Raw genomic sequence first — 25,437 nt, 5'->3', positions numbered from 1 at the left:
TCCAGAGGTCAGAAACCAAATCAGTTTCACGGGGTTTAAGTCAAGGTGTTGGCAGGCCTGGTTTCTTCTGGAGGCGCTAAGGGAGAATTACTCCCTTACCTTTCCTGGCTCCTGGAGAGCGCCTGCATTCTTTGGCTTGTGACCCTGTCCTCACAGCCTCTCACTTGCACCTCACACCTCCTCCTTCCTACTTAGGCCTTGTTGGCTTCCTCTTCTAACCCTGTGATTACACGGAGGGCCCGTCTGGGTAATGCAGGGTAATCTCCCCACTCCAGATCCCTACCTCAATCACATCTACATGTTCCCTTCACCACAGACGGTAGCACTCACAGGTTCCAGGGTTCGCTACGTGGGTCTCTTTGGGGAGGGGCATTATTCAGCCCTCCGTAGGGCGGAGGGATTTAGCTAAATAGTGAGGAACAATTTCTGGATGAAGGACAAGAATTCGTGATCTGCACTTGAGGTCTTTGAAAATGAGCCACAGTCCCCTGTCTGGGGGCAAGACCAGCCTGGCTGCCAGAATTGAGCTCCCCAGACCTTCCTTCCATCAGATGGACTAGTCCCTGGGATGCACCAGGTTGTGGTGAGACTCGGCACCGTGGGGGCCGCTCCCTCCAGAGTTGACTTATCTGGTACTGGCAGCAGGGGTGTGAGCTGCTGGAACTGCTCAAGAAGGAAGCCATCTTCCCCTCCTTTGAATTGGCAGCATCGGTGGTTCTGTAGCTTTACTCCTGCCTCAGAGCAGCTGTGTTTCCCAAGCTGAGGAACATCTGCCCTGAGGGGTGACATCAGAGGTGTGGCCCTGGCGGGAGGTGGAGATAGGGCATCCCCGGCTCTTCCTCACTTGTTCTGTGGGTGGTGAAGGGCCAGGCACAGATGGCATCCTCAGTTTAAAAACATCCTCAAGAGTGAGAGTTTTTAAAAATGACCTTTTGTGATGGAAGGACAACATCTGGTTTAAGATCCCACATCCAGAGTATAGTTTGGTGCAGCCACTATGGAAAACAGTATAGAGATTCCTTAAAAAAACAAAAATCGGCTTACCCTGTGATCCAGCAATCCCATTCCTGGGCATATATCCAGAGAAAACTCTAATTTGAAAAGATACATGGATCCCAATATTCACAGCAGCACTATATACAATAGCCAAGACATGGAAGCAACCTAAATGTCCATCAACAGATGACTGGATAAAGAAGTTGTGGTATATTTATACAATGGAATACTACTCAGCCATAAAAAAGAATGAAATAATGCCATTTGCAGCAACATGGATGGACCTAGAGATTATCATACTAAGTGAAGTAAGTCAGACAGAGAAAGACAAACATCATGTGATATCACTTATATGTGGAATCTAAAAAAAAAATGACACAAATGAATTTATTTACAAAACAAAAAGAAACTCAGAAGAAGACATAGAAAACAAACTTATGGTTACCAAAGGATAAAGGAGGGAGAAGGGATAAATTAGGAGTTTGGAATTTGCACATATTAACTACTCTATGTAAAACAAGTAAGCAACAGGGTCCTACTGTGTAGCTCAGGGAACTATGTTCAATAGCTTGTACTAACCTATAATGAAAAAGAATGTGGAAATGAATGTATATATGTATGTATAACATATGAATCACTGTGCTGTACACCAGAAACTAACATAACATTGTAAATCAGCTATGCTTCAATTTAAAAAAAAATCCCTTATCTACTTGGACCTCTGTGCTGCAGGGCTCTCAGTAATTCCAGGGGACTCAATGTGGGTATGTTGCACTTGCTGTGTGGACTGGAGCAGATGTTTTGGTTTGATTAGCTCACTTGGGTTGAAGAGGATCTAATCCTTCAGCCAGTTCTGGTCTCTTCCCTGCCTCCAGCCCTCTGCACTTCCTTAGCCCTGTGGGCCTGGTCCAGTCTGTCCTGAATCCTCTCCTCTCCTCTGTTATTTGAATCAGTGCCCCTTGGGCCTCTGTAAGCTCAGGAGCCAGAACCCTCCCACCTAGAGAAGGAAAGAGCAGGAGCTGAGATCTGGAGGTGGCCAGCACAGGACCGCTCCCCACCCTACCCACATAACAGGCTTTGACTTTTGATTGACTAAATGACTTGCCCAAGGGAAAGGCTATGGAGACTGGCTGCTGTCTGGGATTCTCTCCACGGCCCCATCTGAGGAGAGGCACCTCTGTCTGTGCTGGGCTGACCGTCACAACCAGGAGCCCTTTCACACTGTCTCTTCCACAGAGGGTGTGAGGGACCAGTGCCTGCTCTGCAGACGTGTTTGCTCTGTGTTGTGCCCAGTACCCCCAAGTTCAGAGATAATGTTGCAGGTAGTTGGATGTGTATCTCTCCTCCCACTGATTTGGGAGTTTCCTAAGGACAGAAACATTTTCTTATTTAAGTGCTTTTACCTTATCAGTGTCTCATCAATACCGGGCACACAGTTGGTGTGAGAAAGCCCTCCTAACCCCCCACCTACCACCTATGCCCACACACACTCACACTCACACACACAGTCACACACAGAGTGTTTGCAGTTCGTGCTGATGTGAACTTACGACTTTCTGAGGCCTCGCCTCTATGGAAAGGAGACGTACCTCCTGGAAGAGAGTGGTCGTTACAACTTCCAGTCATCCTGGGACGTCCTGTTTCTCCCCTCTGTGCCCTCTCTTGAGCCTTGCCTCTGGGAAGTTCAGATGTGTCTGAGGACTCTTTCCCAGGTCGTGGAGAAAGCTGGGGACCCAGGGAAAGGAGCCTGAGGGCAGCCACATCTACCAGCCCCTGTAAGTTCCTCTCTGAGTTTGAATCTTGACTGCTGTCCTCAAACTGAGAGCTTGCAGTGCTGGGCAGCATGAAGACGAGGGTCGGTCCCCAGACTGAGCCTGAGTGCTGTGGGAGGCAGTGCCCTGAGGCACCTGAAGCCGGGGCAGCGGTGACCGATTGGATTCCCAGAGTGAAAGTGGGTCTCAGGACAAGAATTGGGCTGGAACTTTTTAATCGCTCCATTCCATGGGAGACTCTCCCTCCTCTGTCCAGCGTGCGAGGATCAGAATATTATTTTATTAAAGGAACCAGTAGGCTTCCTTACATGTGGTGCCAGATAAATCTTTACTAAGTACATTGCTACTCTTTTTCGTTCAGATGTGGTCGTGTTGAGTCATGGGTTAAATCAGCTCTTCTAGGCTCGCTTGGGCCCCTTATCACTCTTTATCACATAGTGTTTATGGGAGAGAGCATGCCCAGTTCCAGACAAGCGATTGGCAAGTGAAGCTTAAGGACACAACCTGCTCACCAGCTGGGGCCTTGCCCCCTCCTGGCCCGAAGCACTGGAGTTTGTGTGTTTCTGTGTCAAGTCCATCTTTAAGGCTGCAGCCCAGCCCAGGCTCAGAGCCCACAGGCCTGGCAGGACTAGTCCAGCATGTAGTGTATTTGACAAGCCAGGGAAATGATACCCTCCTGGACAGTAAGTTCACCAGCCATCCTTTACTTCCCTGTGTTCCATTATCTCATGTAATAGCACAGCAACCCAGTCAGTCCCAGCCAGGTCAGGCCACCAAGGGCTGCAAGCAGGAAAGAGGCCTCACCACATCCGCATTTCAGAAAAAATGAGTCTGAAATAGTGATTGAGGAGGGATCGTCATCATCAGAGTGTTACAGAGGTCTCAGGGAGAGAGGGCTGATGGCATGGGCCGGGATGATGGCTGAGCAGCTGGAGAGAAGAGCCTGGGCCTGGGAGCTGACTGACTGCAGGGAATACAGGAGGAAACACTGGAGTTGGTGTCCACACTTCTGGTGTTTTTGAAGTGACATGGAAGTAGTCAGTTGGAGGAAGGATCCTTGAGCTCTTCTCTTGGGAAACCCTGAAGATGCTGTGAAGGTTTCCGGAGAGACTGCCATCCCAACTGATAGCTCAGGTTTGTTCTTAAAATATCCAACCATGGCAGGGTGGAATTCTGCGTAGGAAGGATCACATGGTACTTCTTATTCCATGTTCAATCCCCAAAATGTGGTGTTTATTTTGAAATATGTAGTTAGTGCATTTTTATCTAGAGAGGTTTCTTGGGATCGTTTGTTAATATTCTTCCATTTCTTAAGATTTTATACCCTAGAAAATCCCTGGCTAAGGAACAAATAACTAAAAACATTTCTGATAAAGTCATGCTCTTAGGGGAATTCAAATTGTACAGTTAAAACCTATAGGCTGTTGGGGGAGGGTATAGCTCAAGTGGCAGAGCACATGCTTAACATGCATGAGGTCCTGGGTTCAATCCCTAGTACTTTCTCTAAAAATAAATGAAATAAATAAAACCTGATTACCTGCCCCCCCCCGAATGTTTTAAAAACCTATAAGCTGTCAACAGTGACATTATAATGTGCATATTTCCATTTGAATTATGAAACTGTTAGCTAATTGATACAGACAAGGCTTCTAAGTATTCCTTAAATTTCTCAATTTTTTTGGATGAAACAACACACTCAAATGTCCATCAACAGATGATTGGATAAAGAAGTTGTGGTATAACCAACAGGTTTTTTCTGTATAGCACAGGCAACCATATTCAATATCTTGTAGTAATCTCTGATGAAAAAGAATATGAAAAGGAATATGTGTATGTACCTGTATGACTGAAACATGCTGTACACCAGAAGTTGACACAACATTGTAAACTGAGCATACTTCAATGTTAAAAAAAAAGGTGTGTGTGTGTATGTGTGTGTGTGTGTGTTACAATGGAATACTACTCAACCATAAAAAAGAATAAAATAATGCCATTTGCAGCAACATGGATGGACCTGGAGATTGTCATACTAAATGACATAAGCCAAAGAGAGAAAGAAAAATACCATATGATATCACTTATATGTGGAGTCTAAAAAATGAGACAAATAAACTTACTTACAAAAGAGAAACAGACTCACAGGCATAGAAAACAGAACTGTGGTAACCAGAGGAGAAAGGGGGATTGGAGGGATAAATTGGAAGTTTGGGATTTAGAGATACTAATTATTATATATAAAATAGATAAATAGCAAGGTCCTGCTGTAGAGCACAGGGAACTAATTCAATGCCTATAATGAAAAAGAATATTAAAAGGAATACACACACACACACATATATATATAAAACTGAATCACTGTGCTGTACCTGACCAGAAATTAACACAACATTGTAAACCAAGTATTCTTCAATTTTAAAAAGTCTTAAAAAAAAAAAAATAAAAAGGACCCTGTAAAAAAAATTTAAGATCCAAACAGTATGAAATCTCACTCATTTAGGCTGTCAGAAAACTATAATAGTAGGAAGAGAACAACACCAATGTGTGTGATTTGATGGAATTTTCAAAATCCCTCTGAAAACACCCGTCCCTCTCCATGAGTACCAGTGTCTGCTTCAGTCAGAGTGCTGCAAGCATCCACGCTTTTATTTTACTCTTATCTTGTTAAAACAAAATAAAACAGGGAAGAGTTTCTGTGTTTGAAAACCAGGAACCAGAAGCAAGAAGCCCCTTGCCATAGAGTATTCCAACGTGGACTCCACTCATGAAATCCAAGCTGAGAGTTTTCTTTGTCTTAAAATTCTTGAGGTAAGAGTTCTGACTTCATTGGAATTCATACTAAAGTTGTTTGCATTATTTGGCCTCAAGAGAGAGAAGGAGCACTGTGTGTCCTGTTTATGTGACGAAAATACATGTCTCCGGTTGCTCTTTTGTCCCTTCTGGTTGCTGTCCCATGATTGGAAGGCTCGTTTATCCATGTGAAAAGGGAGCTTGAAAAGGTGATAAAGTCCAGAGTTGACATATGAGAGACTGAAAAACCATAAGCAGGACCCAATGCCAGCAGCTTGTACTTGTCCTCCAAGACCCCCTGGTATGGTGACTGCTGGTGTCTCCAGCAAGGCTACCCGAGAGGGCTCACCCTGAGGGGTAACGTGTAAAATGTCCAGACCCTCCCACTGATCTTCCTGCTTCTACAAATGCAAAATAACAACAAAAGTAAATATTTGGGGCCTGGTTTATTTTGGTCAGACAAGTTCCAGTCTGGTTTCTAAAATTAGGAATTCTGCGGGATGCACGTGGTTTACGCATCCTGCCAGAGAACTTTTGTCTCAGGGTGTGCAGTTCTCTTATTTGTTGTTGCTGGCTTGGAAATGAGTATCTGAACCCTCTCTCGGGTCTGTCCATCTGTGCAGACCCACTGCTGGTGGTCGGAAGGCTCTACCCAGCTCTCTTGGGTAGGCTCCCACCCACCCTGCCCTCACCAGCGTGACACCTGCTTCCATGAGGCTCTGACCCCGCCGTCTGGCCTTCATACACTGCCAGACAAGCCTTTCAGGAGCACAGCTCTCCTCCTGTCCATGTTCCTCCTCAAACTGTTCGCTCAGCGCCACCCCTCACCACTGCCTTTAAGCTAAAGGCCCTTCCCACTGGTCCCGCCTGGGGGTATAACCTCTATCACCAGCCAGGTTGGCCCCTCAGATACACTGGCTGCTCGCTTGCCTTTGTAACTTTCCATTTCTCCCTTATAAACATTCCTCCATTTCCGCTCCTTCTGGGCTCAGCTGTAGTCCCACCTCCCCCTGGGAGACTGCCCTGCCCCAGGGGCACTGGGCCAACCACTGTGAATATTTGCCTGCAGCGTTGTTTCTCTCCATCAATGCCCAGTGCAAAGGAAGCACTCAGGAAACATTTCTGTTCAGCCTTTACTTTCAGCGTCACGTGTCCCCCTCCTGGAAGTTGTCCTTGCTGCTCCCAGCACTGGCCCCGGGGCTTGTCCTTCTCCACCCAGACTCATTCAGCTCGCTCTCTGCTGAATGCAGCAAAGGCTGCTCCTCCCCTACACTAACCAGGGCTGTGTTGGAAGAGCTGTGTTCCCAGGGCCTTCCTTGCCTTCATCTGCCTTCTGGGGTCCAATGAGAATAAACAGGGCTGGCTTTTTTTTTTTTTTTTTTTTTGAACAAGGGTCCCTGCATTTCCATTTTGCACTGGGTCCTGCAAAGTAGATAGCTGATTCTGGAAACAGGGTAGGTGTTGACAGGCAGGTGAGGGTGGGGAGGCATTCCAGGAGGAATGCTGGCCAAGGTCTGGGTAGAGGCCATGGAGGGTGGGTTACAGAGGATGGGAGGAGAGGAGCAGAGAAACATCAGTGGTGAGGTTCTTACCCGGCAGGGATGACTGTTCTCCAAAGATAAGAGTGTTCCTCAGGGGTGGTGACTCCACAGGACCTGAATTTGGCCCTAAATAGCCTATTTAAGTCTTGTCCTAAGCCTGCCTTTTTTTTTTATAGCACTGATCCAGCAACTTTTCCAACTGAGTCAGAGGAAAGGCCAAGTCCTTCCAGTGGCCTGCAGGCCCCTGACCTGGCCCTTCACCACTGGCCTTCCCTCCTGCCACCGTCCCCTCAGTTATTCTGTTGTAGCCACACTGGCCCCATCGCTGTTCCTAAACGTGCCAAGACTGCCCCCACCTCAGGGCATTTGCACCTGCTGTACTGCGAGCCCGGAGTGCTCTTCCCCCAGAAGGCTTACCCTCACCTGCTTCAGGCCTTTGCTCAGATGTCACTTAATAAGTGTAGTCATTCCCAGATGCCCCATATAAAATCATTCACAGACACACCGCTCTTTAACCTCTTTCCTGCTTTATTTGATCTACAATACTTATCACCATCTGACGTGCCCTGTGTTCTACATGTTTGTTTACTGTCTGTCTCTTTGTCCTGACATGTAAGCTCAGTGAGGGTGGGGGCTTTAGTAAGTTCTGCTCACTGTTCTGTTCCTCAGCCCTTAGAACACTCCCTGACACAGAGTAGACACTAAACAGACATATGCTGGATGAATTCACTGCCCTTTGGGGGCTGACAGTCCTGCTACTTCAGGCCAGAAGGATGACCAGTAGTAACTGGGGAGAGCGGTCTGTGAGGCCTTGGAAAACCACAGAGGAGATGGTAGGCTGGCTGACAAAAGGAAATTAAAAGGTACCCCCGCGAATCAAGTGGAGATGAAAGTAGAAAAGCTGAAATGAGCAGAGCAGTGGGAGGTCGGGAGAGACCTTCCTTGAAGCCACACCAGAGAACTGAGGGGAACTGCTGTGGTGGATAATGTCATAGGTTTCTGGCCCACGTGAGACACACTTTTTTTTTTTCATTCCTGGCCCCACCTTGGACCACCTTATCAGTCTATCAGATAAGCTATTAAGGAGTTAATTTTTGTTCTCATTTGTTAAAAGAGGCATAGATAGATGTCCTTCAACATTGTAAAGAAGAAACAGCCACTGACTCTTACCAGCCACATGGGTGTGAGTCCATGCAGCTGTGTAGCTGCCTGGGCTCCCAGAGACCCCAACTCAAAATTTATATCACAGGCATGCACTTAGAAACCCCCACTTCAGCGCCCTCTGAGGTCTCTCCAGCTCTGAAAATCGGATAATCCTGGGAGATCTCTCAGTGCTGTCCCTGAGCAGGTGAAGGCCCAGGTAGGGCCATGGGACCGACTTAGGAATGTCACTTCCCGTCATCAGGTTCCCTGGCCTGACTGGTGGGTGGGGAAGGGCCTCTGATCAAGGGAACCCTCTTGGCGGAATAACCAGACATCCAGGTCTTGCCTCAGCGATACCAGAGACTCTGGGAATAAATGACCATATATACAGTCAGAGTTGATCATTAGCAAAACTGAGTTAAGAATTAGAGACTTACTCACTGGCAGACTTGAGCTGTTTTTAATTTTTGGCCTCAGAAAATGTCTGCTTTGAGGAGGATTATTGAGACCTGTGCCGCAGTATCTGAGGTGATTATCCCTTTTTTCAGTTTTGAACCCGGTATTTGGTATGCCTGGAGAGAGAGAAAAGGTTACATTTTACGGTTACTTTTTAATTGTAGAACCACCCTAAAAGAGAGTGTTCTGGGTGAACTGGCTTGCTACTTCAGTAATTCTACTTTAACTCCGTTGGAAGAAGTTTGGCCTAATAATAGCAGTAAGTTTTTAGTGGAATTTTAATCAATGAATTGTGGCTGTTGTCCACACGAAGAAGAAGCAAACGCACACATCACTTAGAGGATACTTCGCCGTGCCCACTGTCAGGTGATGGTGGTGATGAGCCAGGAGTGAATAAGCCCACCTGAGTACAAATTCCAGGCCTACCACTTGGTACATAACTGCATTCTTTGGCTGAGCCTGGGTGCCTCGCTTTTAGGCCACCAAAATGAGGGTGATGATACACCTACAGGAGGCGAGGGTTGTATAAGGTCGAGCATGTGAGCCGCTTACACAGCATAGGAGGTACTCTGTCAGCAGGAGTTGTGGCCTCCTCCCAAACCCACTTTTTTTTTTTAACGTGGTTTTAAACACACACACACACACACACACACGCATAGCATGAAATCTACCCTCTTAATGAATTTTTAAGTGTACAGTACAGTATTGTTAACTATGTGAACATTGTTGTACATCAGCTCTCCAGAACTTTTTCATCTTGCATGTTGTCCTCAGGGTTCATCCATGTATAGCATATGGCAGTATTTCCTTCTTTTTTAACACTGAATAGTATTTCATTACACACACACACTCACACACCCCAGTTTCTTTATCCATTCATCCACTGATGGACGTTTGAGTTGCTTCTACCTCTTGGCTGTTGTGAATAATGCGGCAGTGAACATGGCAGTGCAAATATTTCTTTGAGATCCTCTTTTCAATTAATTCATATAAATACCCAGAAGTGGGATTGCTGTATCATATGGTAGTGATATCTTTAATATTAAAAACTTGGGGTTTTAAGTTTTTTGAGGAACCTCCATATTGTTTTCCACAGCAGCTACCATTTTTCATTCCCACCAGCAGTGCTCAAGTGTTCCAGTTTCTCCGCATCCTCACCAACACTTGTTCTTTTGTTTTGACAGTAGTCATCCTTGCAAGGTGTGAGGTGATACCTCACTGAAGTTTTGATTTGTATTTCCCTGATACTAGTGATATTGAACATCTGTTCATATACCTGTTGACCATTGTATGTCTTCTTTAATAGAAATGTCAGTTCGAGTCCATTACCCATTTAAAAAATCTGATTATATGGGGGTTTTGTTTGTTTGTTTGTTTTGCTTTTGAGTTGTAGGAAGTCCCTTATATATTTTGGGCACTAACCTCTTACCAAGTATATAGTCTGCGGATATTTTCTCCCATTCTGTAGTTGCCTTTTCTCTCTGTTGGTTGTTTCCTTTGCTGCACAGAAGCTTTTTAGTTTAATATTGTCCCACTTACTACTTTTGCTTTTGTTGTCTGTGTTTTGGTGTTATATACCAAAAAATCATTGCCAAAACCAGTGTTACAAAGCTTTCCCCTGTGTTTTCTTCTAGGCGTTTTATAATTTTAGGTCTTAACATTTAAGCCTTTAGTTTGTTTTGAGTTGATTTTTTTATATGGTATGTAATCTAAGGGTCCAGTTGTATTGTTTTGCATGTGGATATCTAGTTTTCAGAAACACACTTTGTTGAAGAGACTACTTTCCCCGTTGTGTAGTCTTGGCTCCCATGTTGAAGATCATTTGACTGTGTATGCATAGCTTTATTGCTGGGCTCTCTATTTTGTTCCACTGGTATATATATCTGTCTTTATGCCAGTACCACACTGTTCTGTGCGTCTCTAATATATGTTGAATTCAGGAAATATGAGGCTTCCAGTTTTGTTCTTTCTCAAGATTGTTTTAGCTATGTGAGGGTCTTTGTGATTCCATATGAATTCTAGGATTGTTTTTTTGTATTTCTGCAAAAAAGAAGGCCTTTGTGTTTTGGTAGGGATTACATTGAGTCTGTAGATTGCTTTGAGTGGTGTGGACATTTTAACAATATTGTCTTCTAATTCATGAACATTGGCTATTTTACCATTTTTTTCTGTCTTTATTCCAGCCATGTTGTATGGTTTTCGGTGTAGAAGTCTTTTGCCTCCTTGGTTAAGTTTATTCCTAAGTATTTTTTTCTTTTTGATGCTGTAAATACAATTGTTATCTTAATTTCCTTTTCATTATTCATTATAACTGGATAGAAATGCAACAGATTTTTGTACATTGATTTTATATCCAGTAATTTTGCTAATTCATTTATTAGTTCTAATATTTTTTGTGGAAACTTTAGGGTCTTCTCCATATAAGAGCATGTCATCGGTGAACTGAGATAATTTTACTTCTTTCTGATTTGGATGCCTTTTATCTCTTTTTATTGCCCACTTGCTGTAGCTAGGACTTCCAGTATTATGTTGAATAGAAGTGGTGAGAATGGGCATCCTTGCCTTGTTTTTGATCTTAGAGGAAGAGATTTCCATTTTTTACTTTTAGTATGATGTTAACTATGGGCTTTTCTTATATAGTCTTTATTATGTTGAGGTAATTTTCTTTTAATCCTAGTTTTTTTTAATATTTTTATCATGAGATGGTGTTAAATTTTGTCAAGTGCTTTTTCTGCCCCTGTTGAAGATCATGTGAACTTTATCTTTCATTCTGTTAATGTGTTGTGTCACATTGATTGATTTTTGTGTGTTGAAGCATCCTTGCATCCCAGGGATAAATCCCACTTGATCATGGTGTACGATCCTTTCAATGGGCTATTAAATTTAATACAGTTTAATGTGTTATTAAATACAAAAAAGGTATTTTGTTGAGGATTTTTACATCTATATTCATCAGGGCTATTGGCCTGAGGATTTCTTTTCTTGTAGTGTCTTTGTCTGGCTTTGGTATCAGGTTAATGCTGGCCTCATAAAGTAAATTTGAAATATTCCCTTCTCTTTGAATTTCTGAAAAAGTTTGAGAAAAGTCTGAGAAGGATTGGCATTAATTCTTTTTTAAATGTTTGGTAGAATTCTCCAGTGAAGCCGTCTGGCCCTGGGATTGATTTTCTTTGCTGGGAGATTTTAGATTAGTGATTCAGTCTTCTTATTCATTATTGGACTGTTCATATTTTCTATTCGTGATTCAGTCTTAGTAGGTTGTATGCTTCTAGGAATTTATCTGTTTCTTCTAGGTTATCCAATTAGCATATAATTGTTCATAGTTGTCTCTTATAATCCTTTTTATTTGTGTAACATCAATTTTAATGTCTCCTATTTTGTTACTGATTTTACTTGAGTCTTCTCTCTTTGTTGATTAGTCTAGCTAAAGGTTCATCAATTTTGTTGGTCTTTTCAAAAAACCAACTCAGCCTTTCTCATTTTCTTCTGTGTCTCTTCTATAGGTATTTTCTTTGTTGCTACCAGGGGACCCATAAAATACCTTATAGTTATAACAATCTATTTTAAGCTGATAACCAAGGCCACTTTTAATCCTGGCACAGTTTTTAGGAATGAGGTACAACAAATGGATTTTTTAACTTTCTCATTTTAATTTTAATTACTTTAATGGAATTAACTAGAATTAGTGGATGTATATTTAATGAGCCTAATGCAACTAAATCCCTATGGTATTTTTTTTAGAATTTGATAAAGTGATTCTGACATTCATCTGGAAGTATAAAGGGTTAGTCTATCCAAGAAACTTTTGGAAAAAAAATAAAGGAGGACTGGTACTATTAAATATAAAACAATAAATCTACAGTAGCAAAGCTGTACATTACTGGCACAAGCAAAGGAATGGAGTGGGATGGGATGGGATGGGATAAGGGAGAACAGAAAGAATGCCTAAATCAATGTATAAGGATGAATTTTTCAACCAATATTATTAGTATATTTGATTAATCTTTTGGGGGGAAAGGTAGATTCATATATCCTACTGTGTATCAGATGAATGCCGAACAGATAAAATATCTACTTTAAAAGATACTGACTTTAAACTAAAAAAGAACTGTAAGAAAATATAAATGAATCATATATTATAGTAGGGTGGGAAGGAATTATTTAAAACTGTTAGATTTGACTTCCTAAAAACTAAAACTTGCATGCATACATAACTACTATTTTTAAAAAGTAAAGCATGGGAAGGGATAAATTGAGAGTTCAAGATTTGCAGATACTAACTACTATGTATAAAATAAACAACAAATTTCTTCTGTATAGCACAGGGAACTATATTCAATATCTTGTAACCTATAATGAAAAAGAATATGAAAACAAATATATGTCTGTATGTATGTGACTGAAACTTGATGCTGTACACCAGAAATTGACACGACATTGTAAACTGACTATATGACAATTAAAAAAAAAATAAAGGACTGAAGACAAACTGAGACAATTTCCAACATACAGAATAGTCCAAGGATTACACCTCTAATATATGACAAAGGAACCCTTACAAGTCAAAGAAATAAATAGGAAAATAGGCAAAAAATCTACAAAAGAAGAAATAGAAATGGCCAAAAAATATATGGGAGATTGTAGAACTTGGATGGCAATCCAAGAAATGCAAATTAAAGCAAGAGCTAGTTGCCACTTTCACCTTTCAGCCTGGCAAAGGCCAGTTCACGTCTCTGTGTTTGCACAGCCTGCATGGAACACCACCTCTCTAGGTGGCAGATAGTCCGTGGATATCAAAAGGCTTGACATTTTTTTCAAAGACTTTGGTCTTTGAAAAAGCAATTACATTTCTAGGAATTTCTTCTAAGGGAATAATCAGACATGCACATAAAAATATGTATACTGTGCTCACTGCAGTATTATTTTTGATGTTTTAATTTTTTACTTATTATTAATGCATGATACACAGTATGCAATTATTATTTTAATGCATGATACAAAATCCAAAGGGTACTAAAGGGAATGGAGTGAAAAGTAATTCTCCCTCCCCTCAGTTCTGTCCTCCATTTCTCTCCTGTGGAGCTATCAGTTATTTATATAAATCCTTACAGAGATACTCTTTATACAAATAAGAATGTGTACGTGCCTATGCTTTTTATTTTGTTAATTTATTTGATTTTGAATTTGAAGGTTGATGGTAGCACACTACATGTTCCATGTGTACCTTGCTTTTCTCATTTACTACATCTTAGAACGTGCTCCATCATCAGAAGGGAGTACAGTGTGGAGGTTTAGAGCCCAGACTACTTGGGTTTGAATAAAGTCTACCACTTACTAGCTGTGTCATCTTGGGCAAATTTCTTAACTTTTCTGGGCCTTAGTTTCCTCATCTACAAAATGAATAGAATAATAGTTCTTACCTCGTAAAATTACTGAAAGGATTAAATGAGGCAACATACGTAAAGTGCATAGATTAGTGTGGGATGCATCTTAGGTAAGATAAGTGTTAGCTATTATCAATGCATGTGGAGCTGCAGCCTTCTTTTTAACAGCTGTATAATATTCCACACCAGAATTGTATTCTATTTTGTCCCACACTGATGAACAACTAGATTATGCCCAGCAAACAAATTGCAGTGTTTGTTACAACAAGCAATTGTCAAAGGAAACAATGTAAGTGTCCAAAGCTGGTTTAATTATGGCACAATACAACCAGTCAAAATAAGGTTGTAGGAGGATGTTTGATGAAATGTGAAAAGTTCACATGTATTTTATTAAGTAGAAACAAACATTTTAAATATTTACTCAGTTTTTTCCACTATAAAAATGATGTAGATTGTAAAAATTAAGACTCAATTTTAAAAAGTATATAGAAAAATAATAATCAACCTAGTTCTATGATCCAGAGATCATCATGCTTGTTTAACACATTGGTGAATCCCACATAATCTCTCTTTCAGAAAACTTGCACTAATTATCTTGTAGGAAGCAGGGGTTGCCATCTTCACTAAACACTGCAGGGAGCTGTGAGTTGGGTTCCCCAGAAGATGGCTGACCACACGTAGGTGGCATAGATTAAAACTGCTTGGAGGAGGGAGGCTTGCTGTGGGCGAGAGGGCATCACAGGAAAGGGGTGCTGCTGGGCTGAGTGTGCCCTTGAAGAATCGCAGGAGCTGTTCCCTTTTACTAAATCAGTCGTCTTTGTTCTGTGTTTCCTTTTGACACGTTCATTCATTCAGTGAACACCTGTTATGACAGGCCTGTTTTGCACCATATAGTAGGTGTCTGTAGGTCTTAGGGACTCAGACGTGAACAAGGTATGTTCCAAGCCGGTGCCCCTAGAGCCCAGAAGCACATCCCAGAGTTAACAGACACAGTGCAGCACAGTGTCTGGAGATGCCTCTCCTGACCCTGACTGCATGTGCTTCCCCGCGTGTCTTCTTCATTGTCATTTCTTGGGGCTGCACAGTGTTTGCTCCAGTTGCTGGGCACTGATTTAATTAAGCATCCCCACTCTGTTGGATGCTTAGATCGCTGGCATGAATGCTTCATGGCCTTCGACACATCACTCGCCTGCTTTTCACATGGATTGTTCCAGTTTACAGAGTCACCAGCAGTGTTTGCGTGAATGGGCCAACTGAGCCTTACCACCGTTGGCCATTGTGTTTTTGCTTTTATCATTTCTGTTCATTTATTAGGTACAAAACAGGGCCTCATTGTTAAACATTCATTTATTTGATTACTGTTAAATTTTAACCTTTACTTCCTCTTAAGTGCATTATCTGTTTCAGTCCTCTGTCCCGTTACTTATTTTGGCTCTCAATGTGAAAAACAGACTCTATATAGTGATGGTTAAAAGCTTAGATTCTAGACTCACCCAGACCTGGTGTATATCCAGCCCTGATACTTAGGAGCTGTGTGACCTGGGACATGGGGGGCTCTGGGGAAGTGCTGAGGCCAGGAAAGGCATTCCCGGCAGAGGGGCTCTCCTGGGAGGCTGAGTCACAGAGTTTGGTGGCCTGGGTACATTCGAGGGACAGTGGAACAACCACTGTGTCTGGCTTCGTCTAATAGGGCTGCCAGGAGTATTGCTGGTTCGTTTTGGCGATTTCATAAGCGTAATATCTGGAGTAAAGGCAGGCAGCACAAGGCCTCATGTTTAGAGTTACTCCCAGGAAATAAAACCCAAACCCATAAAGTGCTAGGGAGAGGCAGGGAGGCGTGGTAGGAAGCCCGGGAACCCTGCAGTCAGGCTGCTCTGGCTTGGAACACCAGTACCCTCACTGCGCAGTTGTATGCACTCCGAGCCCTGCACACTGTGAAGACCAGAGGTGATTTATGTGCAGGGCCTCTTACAACGTGGGCTGTTAAGAACCAGCAGTGAGCCAGGGAGGCACATCCTACCATCTCGGGAGGATGAAGTTAGAATTTCTCCTGCCCAGTTTTTAGCCATCTGCCCCTTGTTGGTCTGCCCCCTTGATGTCTCACTGCTGGAGGAACCACTGCCCATTACCGGCTGCAGTGGGAAAAAGAGCTTCCAAAGGTATGTTTCTTTCATAGAGCATCAGGTAGAAGTCCCTGGAGAAATCTGTCACTGGGAAATAGAATAGGGACTGACTGAAAAAGTGGCTGAGTCCTTTTTCTAGGAGAAAAGGATGTTTGGATTCTCAGTGGCCACATCTGCTTTTGAACTCTGTGCGGTCTGCGCCCTGGCCTCTCCCCGCCCCCAAATCCCTCCCCCCTTTTATTCAAACAGAGGAAAGTTGTGTTTGTTGACGACTCTTTCGGGGTGGGAAAGGAATGTGATGTATGCATAGACTGCCCAGAATTTCCTGTTAGACACCCATTCCAAACCACGGACCTGGGATGCATTCCAGACATTGCAGCCCAGTTCTGGGAGAGAAGAAACGGCGCATTCATTTAAATGCCGACCCTCGACCCTTGGGAGGAGCTCTCCCTCCTCCTTTAGAAAAAGGTATTTAGCCCCCCGCCACTCCCCCTAATAATGTAGCTGTGAATTCAGCCGTATGGTCTCTTCAGGGTTGGAATGTGCTCTGACATCTCCGAATGTGAAGAAATAGCCTTACTTTGGGAAATTCTTGGTGTCTAGTTTTGCAGCCACAACAGTATTGGTGTCCACATGTTTTTAATATTCTGCTATAAATACAGGGATGACATAAATCTACTGTGCAATACCTTTCTCAGTTCTGCTCCTGTGACAAGAAAGAAGCTGTTTCTGAGGACAGCTTCGGTGCTTTGACAAATTAACAGTAACCTCCGTGTGTTGTCAGTTTTTCCCTAGAAATTCTATTATACTGGGTCTTGGGCAGTCTGGACTGTAAACCAGCACATAGGCTGGCTTGGCGCTGTGGAAATTCAAGGTCAACCTTCTTTGTCTTCTGTAGCTGCCAAGGTGCAGTATTTTCACTTGGGGAGAAACTTGAATGATTGGGGATGGATTCATCGTCAGTAGCAAACACGTCCGCCGGCGTTTCAGCTACTTTCATCTTCACCCTGAATTACTCCTTGGATTGTACAGAGATGTGGGGGCACTGGGAGTTCTAGGTCAGGTCAGGCATAAGGACAGATTTTGGTGAGGGCCTCACAGAGGAGAGTGTGCGATGCTCAGAACCAAAGTAGACCCTAGAGCCTGCAGCCAGGGGTTCATTCAGGACGACTCTCAGCCTCTCTACATCTGGAATCGAACCCAGGCTGGAACACAAAAATTGTGAAAGGGTGGTGCTTATGTGGCAGGCAGCTATCACACCAGTTAGGAAATGCTGGCTTTTTTGGGTCAACATTTCAATTTCTGGATACAGAAGGGAACCAGTCAGGTCAGGAAGTAAGAGAGTCATTAGAGATGCCCCTCTCAGGAGGGGAGAGTATAGCTCAGTGGTAAAGCACATGCTTAGCATGCACGAGGTCCTGGGTTCAATCCCCAGTACCTCCATTAAAAAAAAAAACAAAGACGGAAAAAAAAATACTCCAAAAAACAGAAAAGAAATGCCTCTCTTGGCCTATTATTCCAACTGGTGATGGGGTCAGTTGTGCCTTCTGTCTGTTGGCATAAACAGATTCCCCTCGTCCCACTAAAGGACCAGACCCTCACTGTCAGCCTCAGTGGACTTTCCCTGAGACATTCCATGTTTTTGACTGCAACCCTTTATTTCTAACCATATTTTATATAAGAGTTCCTAGAAGAGGCCTGAATCCCAGGGTTTATTTTAAGCTTCACGTGTGGAGCTGCTTCTTATTTGTTTGTTTGCTTCCTAGCATTATTATTATTACACAAAGAAACCTTCACTAGGTAGGAGGTAGAGTTTTAAAGAGCTACTTCAGGTTCTAAGTTTAGAATTCACAAAACCAAAAGCAAAATGGGTCTGCCTACGTGTTTTCTCATGGAGGCAGGCTGCTTTGGTGAGGACTGTTGTCTGGATACAAGTGAACTTCTGAATGTTCACAGTGACACTGCACAGTATCCAAACCAGTCATAAGTTTTTGTTGCTATGTCTTAAGCTGCTGGTAGATTTCTCTCTCACACAAGCATACATGTTTTTGCTGCATTCACACAACAACCCTGTGGGGGTAGATATTATGATTCTCATGTTACTATTGTGGCTCAGGCAAATGAAGTCACACTGGCTAACAGATGGCAGGGCTGAATTTGAACCCAAATATAACTCCAAAATTCATTTTCTTTCCATGTATTTTCCAACTTGTATTTAAAGTCAGTTTTTTAATTGAAGTATAGTTGGTTTACAATGTTGTGTTAGTTTCTGGTGTACACCATGGTGATTCAGGTACATATATATATTCTTTTTCCTATTCTATTTCATTATAGGACATTATAAGATACTGAATATAGTTCCCTGTGCTGTACAGTGGGACCTTGTTGTTTATCTATTTTATATATAGTCATTTGTATCTGCTAATCCCAAACTCCTAATGTATCCCTCCACCCACTCTTTCCCCTTTGGTAACCATAAGTTTACTTTTTATGTCTGAGTCTTGTAAATAATTTCATTTGTATCATTTTTTAGATTCCACAAATAAGTAATATCATATGATATTTGTTTTTCTCTGACTTACTTCACTTAGTATGATAATCTCTAGGTCCATCCATGTTGCTGCAAATGGCATTATTTCATTCTTTTTTATGGCTGAGTAGTATTCCATTGTGTATATAGATATAGATATAGATACACTACATCTATATCTATATACCACATCTTCTTTGTCCAATCATCTGTCTATGGACATTTAGGTTGCTTTCACGTTAAAGTCCATTTTAAAATAAGAAATTACATTCTAGGCCCTTTACACGAAAGAGTGCACATCTGTAATTTGTACATATCCTGGAAATCTTTAATGCAGATTGATAGCCTACATTGGTTATAATTTAAAATCTAAGCTGAGTAGCTCCAGTGACAGACATCAAATCATGACATTTGTGGTATGGGTCTGATAATGTGATTCCCCATTTTCACACAATCAAAGCCAGACTCGTCCCCATGGTTTACAGGGCCCTTGCTGTCATCACCCCCACTGTGTACTCCTTGCCACTTCTTGGATTTCTCAAATATTTCATGCTTCCTCTCACTTCAGGGCCTCCAGACATTGCCATTCCCCTACGTCCTGTCCCCTCCAACAGTTTTATGAAACCATCAGCCCAGCTTAGAAGACACTTCTTCTAAGAAATCACTCCCACCCCTCACCCCCAAATCTGGACCCTTCCTTGGGCACCAGCAGTGCCCCGTGCTGCCCCATCCTAACACGGCTCGGACTTTATCAGAGTTGTGTATTCAAGTGTCTCTCCTTAAGGGTGTGCATGTCATGAGGCAGAGATCGTGCCTACATGATTCATCAGTGCTTCTGCGTGGCCTCACCTGGGAGCTCTCGTTTTCAGGCATAATCCTTTCCATTGCCAGTAACATGCCCAGTTAGTATTGGCTCAAAAGGAAAACGGAATGTATTCTCTTCCATAACTGAAAATTCCGGAAAGGCCTAGTGTATTGAAACCAAGTCCTCAGATGATGTCGGAGATCTGCCCCTCTCCACACCTCAACTACTTTCTCCTCAGTTTTGGCTCATGCTCAGGTAGGTGCTTCTCCCTTGATGGCAAAGGTGGCCACAGGTGGCTCCAGGCTTACACCCCAGCAGCTTACAAAAAGAGAACATCTCTTTCCCTAGCTGTTGCATGAACCCTGGGGCAGACTTTTCTTGGCCCACTGTGGCTTATGGGCCCATCCCTAAGCTGATCGTGTGGCTGGTTGGCCCGGCAATGGACTGAAAGCTGGTGGAGTGAGAGTGGGGGAACTTTTACCAGAAAGAAGGATAATGGATTTTGGCAGCAAAAATATCAGGTGTCAGCTACACTCCCCATCAGTAGGTGGTGCTTTGAAGGAGCTCTTTTTTTTGTTTTTTTGTGTTTTTAGTGGAGGTACTGGAGGGGGAGGGTATAGCTCAGTGGTAGGGTGTGCTTAACATGCACGAGGTCCTGGGGTTCAATCCCCAGTACGTCCATTAAAAAAGTAAATTAAAAAAAAGTAAATAAAAATAAATAAATAAATAAACCTTATTACCTCTCCAACCCAACCCTACCCCACCCCACCCCACCCCAAAAAAAAAGACAAGACTTAATGGAGGTACAGGGGATTGAACCCAGGACCTTGCGCATGCTAAGCACCCACTCTACTACTGAGCTATCCCTCTACCCCAATATACTTGTTCTTGCTACCCAGCCAGCAGTCTGCCCAGAGAGACCAGGGAGGTATTTAGAAGGCTTCCTGTCTCATCTTTAGGACTAAAGCCTCAAAGAGACCAACCATCTGTGCACTTACTTTCATAGGCCCTCTCTAAGCCCCTCTTTTGCTGTGCTGGAGGATGGGAGGTCCCCAGTCCTTGGAGCCAAAGAAGCAGACATATATGAGTGGGAAACGTGGTTTTAACTTGCTGGGCAGCAGTGACACCAGGTCCAGGGGCCCAGAGAGAAGCGTTAGCCCCAAGGGTATATCCAGGGAAACAGCCACTGCCTGTTTGTCCACAGCATCACACGCCCCCTGCATTGTCAGAGGGCACAGAGTGTGGCAGAGGAAGGCCTGTGCCCAACATCTCTAGCTCTTTACAACCTTCCCAGGATTTCTGTCTCTCACCCAGGACTGCTCAGAGAAATGGAGAAATTTAAGTCTTAGGATCACCCCATCTGCCCCTGCCAGCAATCTCCTTTGACTACCCTGTGGGATTCCACTCCCGTGGGCCAACTGTCTGTATGGAGAGAAGGGCAGCTGCTAGGACCAGGCATGGGCATGTCTTTGTCAGCAGAACTAAGGAAGAGGAAGAGGGGTGGTCCTTCTGACTGGCCTGCACTGCCAGAGCCCCAGGGAAACGGCAGCCTGTAAAGGCCCAGTCGGGGAGCCTGCAAGAGAGACCGTGATGGGGTCCTTGCATGGTCCTCATGCGGTCCTCCTCACATGGGAAGGTGCTTCTTTTTGATGCACAGCTGGGGGCAAGCAGCCACTGTGTCAGTTGCAGACGGGGCAGGTGCAGAGCTAAGCAGAGAGCTGACTAAGTGGTTGCCTCAACCTGAAAGCATAGTTCTTTTTCTAAGGAGATGCAGGTAAACAGCCCCAAGAGCATTCATCTGGACCCTTAACCCCTACCTCCCTTTTCTTTCCTCATCTCTGCATCTCCAGTTTTTAGAGCAATTGAGTAGAATCACTTCAGAGATTTTTCTAGTTTTGCTTTCCCAGTTGCAGTTTAAGTAGCCAAGGTCTGTCAGAGTAACTTATGCCTCCTGGTTGTCAGATGCCAGGGGTCACATGAAGACCCACAGAAGCCAGCCTTTGAGCCAGGATTTACCTGGAGAACCCCCACTGCTTTATGAAACAAAAGCTTATAGACTTGTGACAATAAGTAAGAGCAAACATTTATGAATTGCTTATCCTGTGCTAGGCACCATTCTGAGTACTTTATAAGAACTTTTAATTCTCACAACAGGCCTATTGTCCCCATTTTACAGGTAAAGAAACTGAAGCACAAAGAAGTCACGTGACCTGTCCTAGGTCCCGTGCATTTGCTGGTCGAGCCAGTATTGCCCCAGTCTCACAAAGATGGGCTTTGTCCTGGCCAGACCTGATGTTCATCTTGCCTGGTTTTCGCTTCTCAGGCAGGGTGAAAAGCAAAAGAGTAAGTCTAAAGATTCAGGTTTAGGGCTAAGATGTGGTTTCTCCTGAGCTTTACAAAGTTCCTGAAATCAAGCTTAACAAGATGATTTTTTTCCCCCATTGTTAGAGTAAAATTACCATCAAACATTTGGAAAATAGAGAAGGGAGAAACATAAATACCCAGAGTCTGACAGTTACTGTTACACAGTAATGTATTTTTGCCAGTCTTTTCCCTGTTACAGTCTCTTTTCATTTGTCTTGCACGGTTATGATGAAGTCCGATGTACAACTGTTTATCTAGATTTTTTTGATCTAATGTTAAAAGATAAACATTTGTCCATTAAAATACAGATTTTGATTTTATGTATCAGCTGAAACCCTTTTCCCAGAAGTTATGAGCAAATGAAGGGCCTTCCGGATTATAGTTGGCGGAGAGGCAGCAGCTGGGGTGGAAGGCGGCAGTGTCATGAGACCCAGACAGCCCCACCTTGACCTTCCAGGAACAGTGAGTGCCAAGGGTGGGGTGAGGCACTCGCTGGTCCTGAGCAAGTCCATCCATTTTCCCAGCTAGCCTAATTTTGAGAGCACCAGCCCAACCCACAATTAGAAAGACCTCAGCCTCCTGGAGGTTCCTGCAGACCCTAGTACTGACTTCAGTTAGCAGAAGGAGGCCTGGACCCTCCCATATCCCTGGACACGAGACACTTGGGCTGCTTCAGCTCTTCCTGCAGAGAGGGGAGAACCTGAGTGAGCTGCCGGATCCTGCCAGGTGGCTTGGCTAGTAGTCATCCCACAGGTCTATTTGGAGCTGCTGCACAGCAGATAGTCATATGGTGGAAAGTCTCAGTGGCTCGCTGGCTCCAGATTCAGGATTTTTTTTTTTTTTTTTTTTAGCATGTTAAGTTAGTTACTGGGAAGAGGGATGTGATCTGAGGATGAGAACAGGATCTGGGAAGGTGCATTTTGCCGAGCTGTTTACTGCCCAGCCTGCATGTCATGTCGACTGCTCTGTGTCTCCGAACACCCAGCTTGTTTCCTTGCAGAGAGATGTGCTATCAGCCGGGGAAGGGACAGTTTTTCCTGCCTCTGATAAACTGTTTGAGTGTGGCATAAGAACAGAAACACCCAAAGTCACAACAAGACAGCTGAGTCGGTCATTTCTGTTCAGTATAAGTTTATTGCAGTGCTTTTCTCCCCACTTGGCATGTTCCCTACTTCTCAGGCTGACCTAAGTTGTTTCCAGATTGTCTTCAGCATGTGAGCAGGGAAAGCACCCACCCTGGAAACGGGCCCACTTGGGTTTGGACCTGGGCACACACACAATCACTCACTGTATTTTCTCGGCAGTAGAATGGAAGCAGTAACATCTATCTCCCGGGGTAGCCGTGAGGGTTACTGAGAGGAGGATGGCAAAGTCCTGGAACCTGGAGGTCCCCCGGTAAACAGCACGCATTATCGCTCCCACCGCTGCTGCGTGGGAGGCCGCTGTGCCCGGTGGCCTGGCGTGTGGGGCCTGAAATGAGGACACGGGTGCCTTGGGATGTGCCCCCGGAGATCCACAAAGAAGATAGAACAGCCAGTTTTTCCAGGGACGTGTGGTTCTAAAGCTCATCGTTAGCAAATGAGGATCTCTCGCTCACACTGACTGGGCCACGTGCCTGAACCCAGGCTCAGGATCATCGGTGCTTGTGGAGTTGCTGGCAAAGCAGCCTTTCAGTCTTTTTCAGAATTTCCATCGGAATGCATTTGGTTTTGCTGCTGGCAGAAGAGTACCCCCAAGACTCTAACCAAAGATTCTGTGATCTTTTAAGAGAGAAGGTGTACAAAATCACTATACAGATCACTCGAGTGTACAAAAAGGAATCATGCCAGGATTGCTTTGTGGGAGATAAACTCCAGCAGTTATCATGTGGACTTAATGATTTCCTCCAGTAGTGATTTTCCCATTAACCCCGAGCGAGGGCCTTTTGCCTGTGGTCTCTACTCAGCGCCGCTGACCCACCCAGATGTGGTATGTGGTGGGACAGCCCCGGCTGCATTCCCAGGCAAAACGCCCCAGCACCTCCAAGTTGTCAGTCTCCTCCCCTTAGGTGTGTTTCTCATCTGTACTAATTTTTGCCTTTTATTTCTGACTTGTGGCAGCTTGTCTAGAGCCCTGGATATCAGAAAGGATCCAGCCCTCCCTCTGGAGACTTAGTCCAGGACAGGACAGGGGATGAGTCCGTGGCACAGTATTGCCCCGGGTCGCACGAAGATGGGCTTTGTCCTGGCCGGCCCTGATGTTCTCTGCCACATCTCCTGCTGTTTCTGTTTGTAGGGTGATAGAAGACTTCAGCCCTGGGCTCTGTGGGTCCAGACCCTCATCAATTTCTTGGCAAAGAGAGCTGCTTTGTGCCTTCACATGTCTTATTCTTAACCCATGAAGTTAGTCCTTTCTTTCCACGGTGAGCAGAGAATGTCCAGGAACACAGTTTCAAAGTGACTCTCCCTTGGTGCCCTTAACAGAGGAGTGCTTCTCAGGGAGTGTCAAGTCTGATTTGTGCCTGAAAGGATCTGTGTTTTGAAGTAGCGCTTAGTGCAAGGTTGGAAGACTTAATCTGCTGAGTTCAGGAATGCAGATGGCGCCTGACCCAAGGATGGGTCAGTTAATGAGCAAGCATTCCCCCACTGGGCTGAGGTCAGAGGAACTCTGTCCAGCCAGCAGGAGTGGGCTCCATCGACCATCTGTCCCTCTAGGATTCACATAACAATCTTTTAGAGAAACTTCCCGGCGCCCCTGGTCTTAGCCTGAGTAGATCTCCTGGTACCCGGGACTCCGGGGCGACCGCATGTTCAAGTTTTCACATTGCATGACAGCTGTGAGTTCCCGCTGCCGCTGGCTGCAGTGTGCCCTGTCTCTCTTTCCAGCATCCCAGTGCAGCGTCAGCCTGAAGAAACAGAGGAGCCGCAGCATCCTCAGCTCCTTCTTCTGCTGCTTCCGTGATTACAATGTGGAGGCCCCGCCAGGCAGCGGCCCCAGTGTGCTTCCGCCACTGGTGGAGGAGAACGGTGGGCTTCAGAAGGTCAGTGCCGATGCGGAACCACAGGAGCCGCATGTCTGTCCCCGCCCTGATGAGCATCCTTAAGAATCTGTGGCAGTATCTCTGCAGTCACTTACTTAAAGATTTGAAATTACAAAAAAGCCTTTTTTTTTTTTTTTTGGTTAAAGGATATGTCAGTTATCCCCATTTAGCAACTAAAGAACATACTTGATGCGAGTTATAAGGCACTTCCCATTTTTATAACATTCTCCCATGAGAAGTTGAATGCATGAAATAGAGAGTTAAAGAACCAGGAGCAGACAGAGAAATGGAAAGGCTAGAGGAGAAGCAGAGACTTGGAAAAGAGCCAATAAAAAATAGAAATGAATTTAACTACCTTGTTTGATAATAGATATATTTGTTATATATTCTTTCCTATGTATCAAATAAAAAATGTTAAGTCAGAATATCACAATAGGTTAGAAAGAACAAATTCTACCCACATGCTGTCTAACAGAATGAAACAGAATGACTCAGAACAGTTCGAAGTAAAAGAATG

At 44.0% G+C, this 25,437-nt stretch overlaps 1 protein-coding gene across 1 annotated transcript in view; it reads left to right on the top strand.

Moving 5' to 3' along the window:
- The window catches only part of CTDSPL (CTD small phosphatase like), a 111,348-nt gene that overhangs the window by 59,085 nt on the left and 26,826 nt on the right, over positions 1-25,437 (top strand). The window contains 1 exon segment of the mRNA XM_064496741.1: positions 24,766-24,920. Within this exon segment, the coding sequence (XP_064352811.1) occupies positions 24,766-24,920 (155 nt within the window).

This window comes from Camelus dromedarius, chromosome 17 (assembly GCF_036321535.1).
Source record: "Camelus dromedarius isolate mCamDro1 chromosome 17, mCamDro1.pat, whole genome shotgun sequence".
Taxonomy (NCBI): Eukaryota; Metazoa; Chordata; class Mammalia; order Artiodactyla; family Camelidae; genus Camelus; species Camelus dromedarius.
The sequence above is the reverse complement of the archived record's forward strand: the minus strand, read 5'-3'. Positions and strand labels throughout refer to the sequence as shown.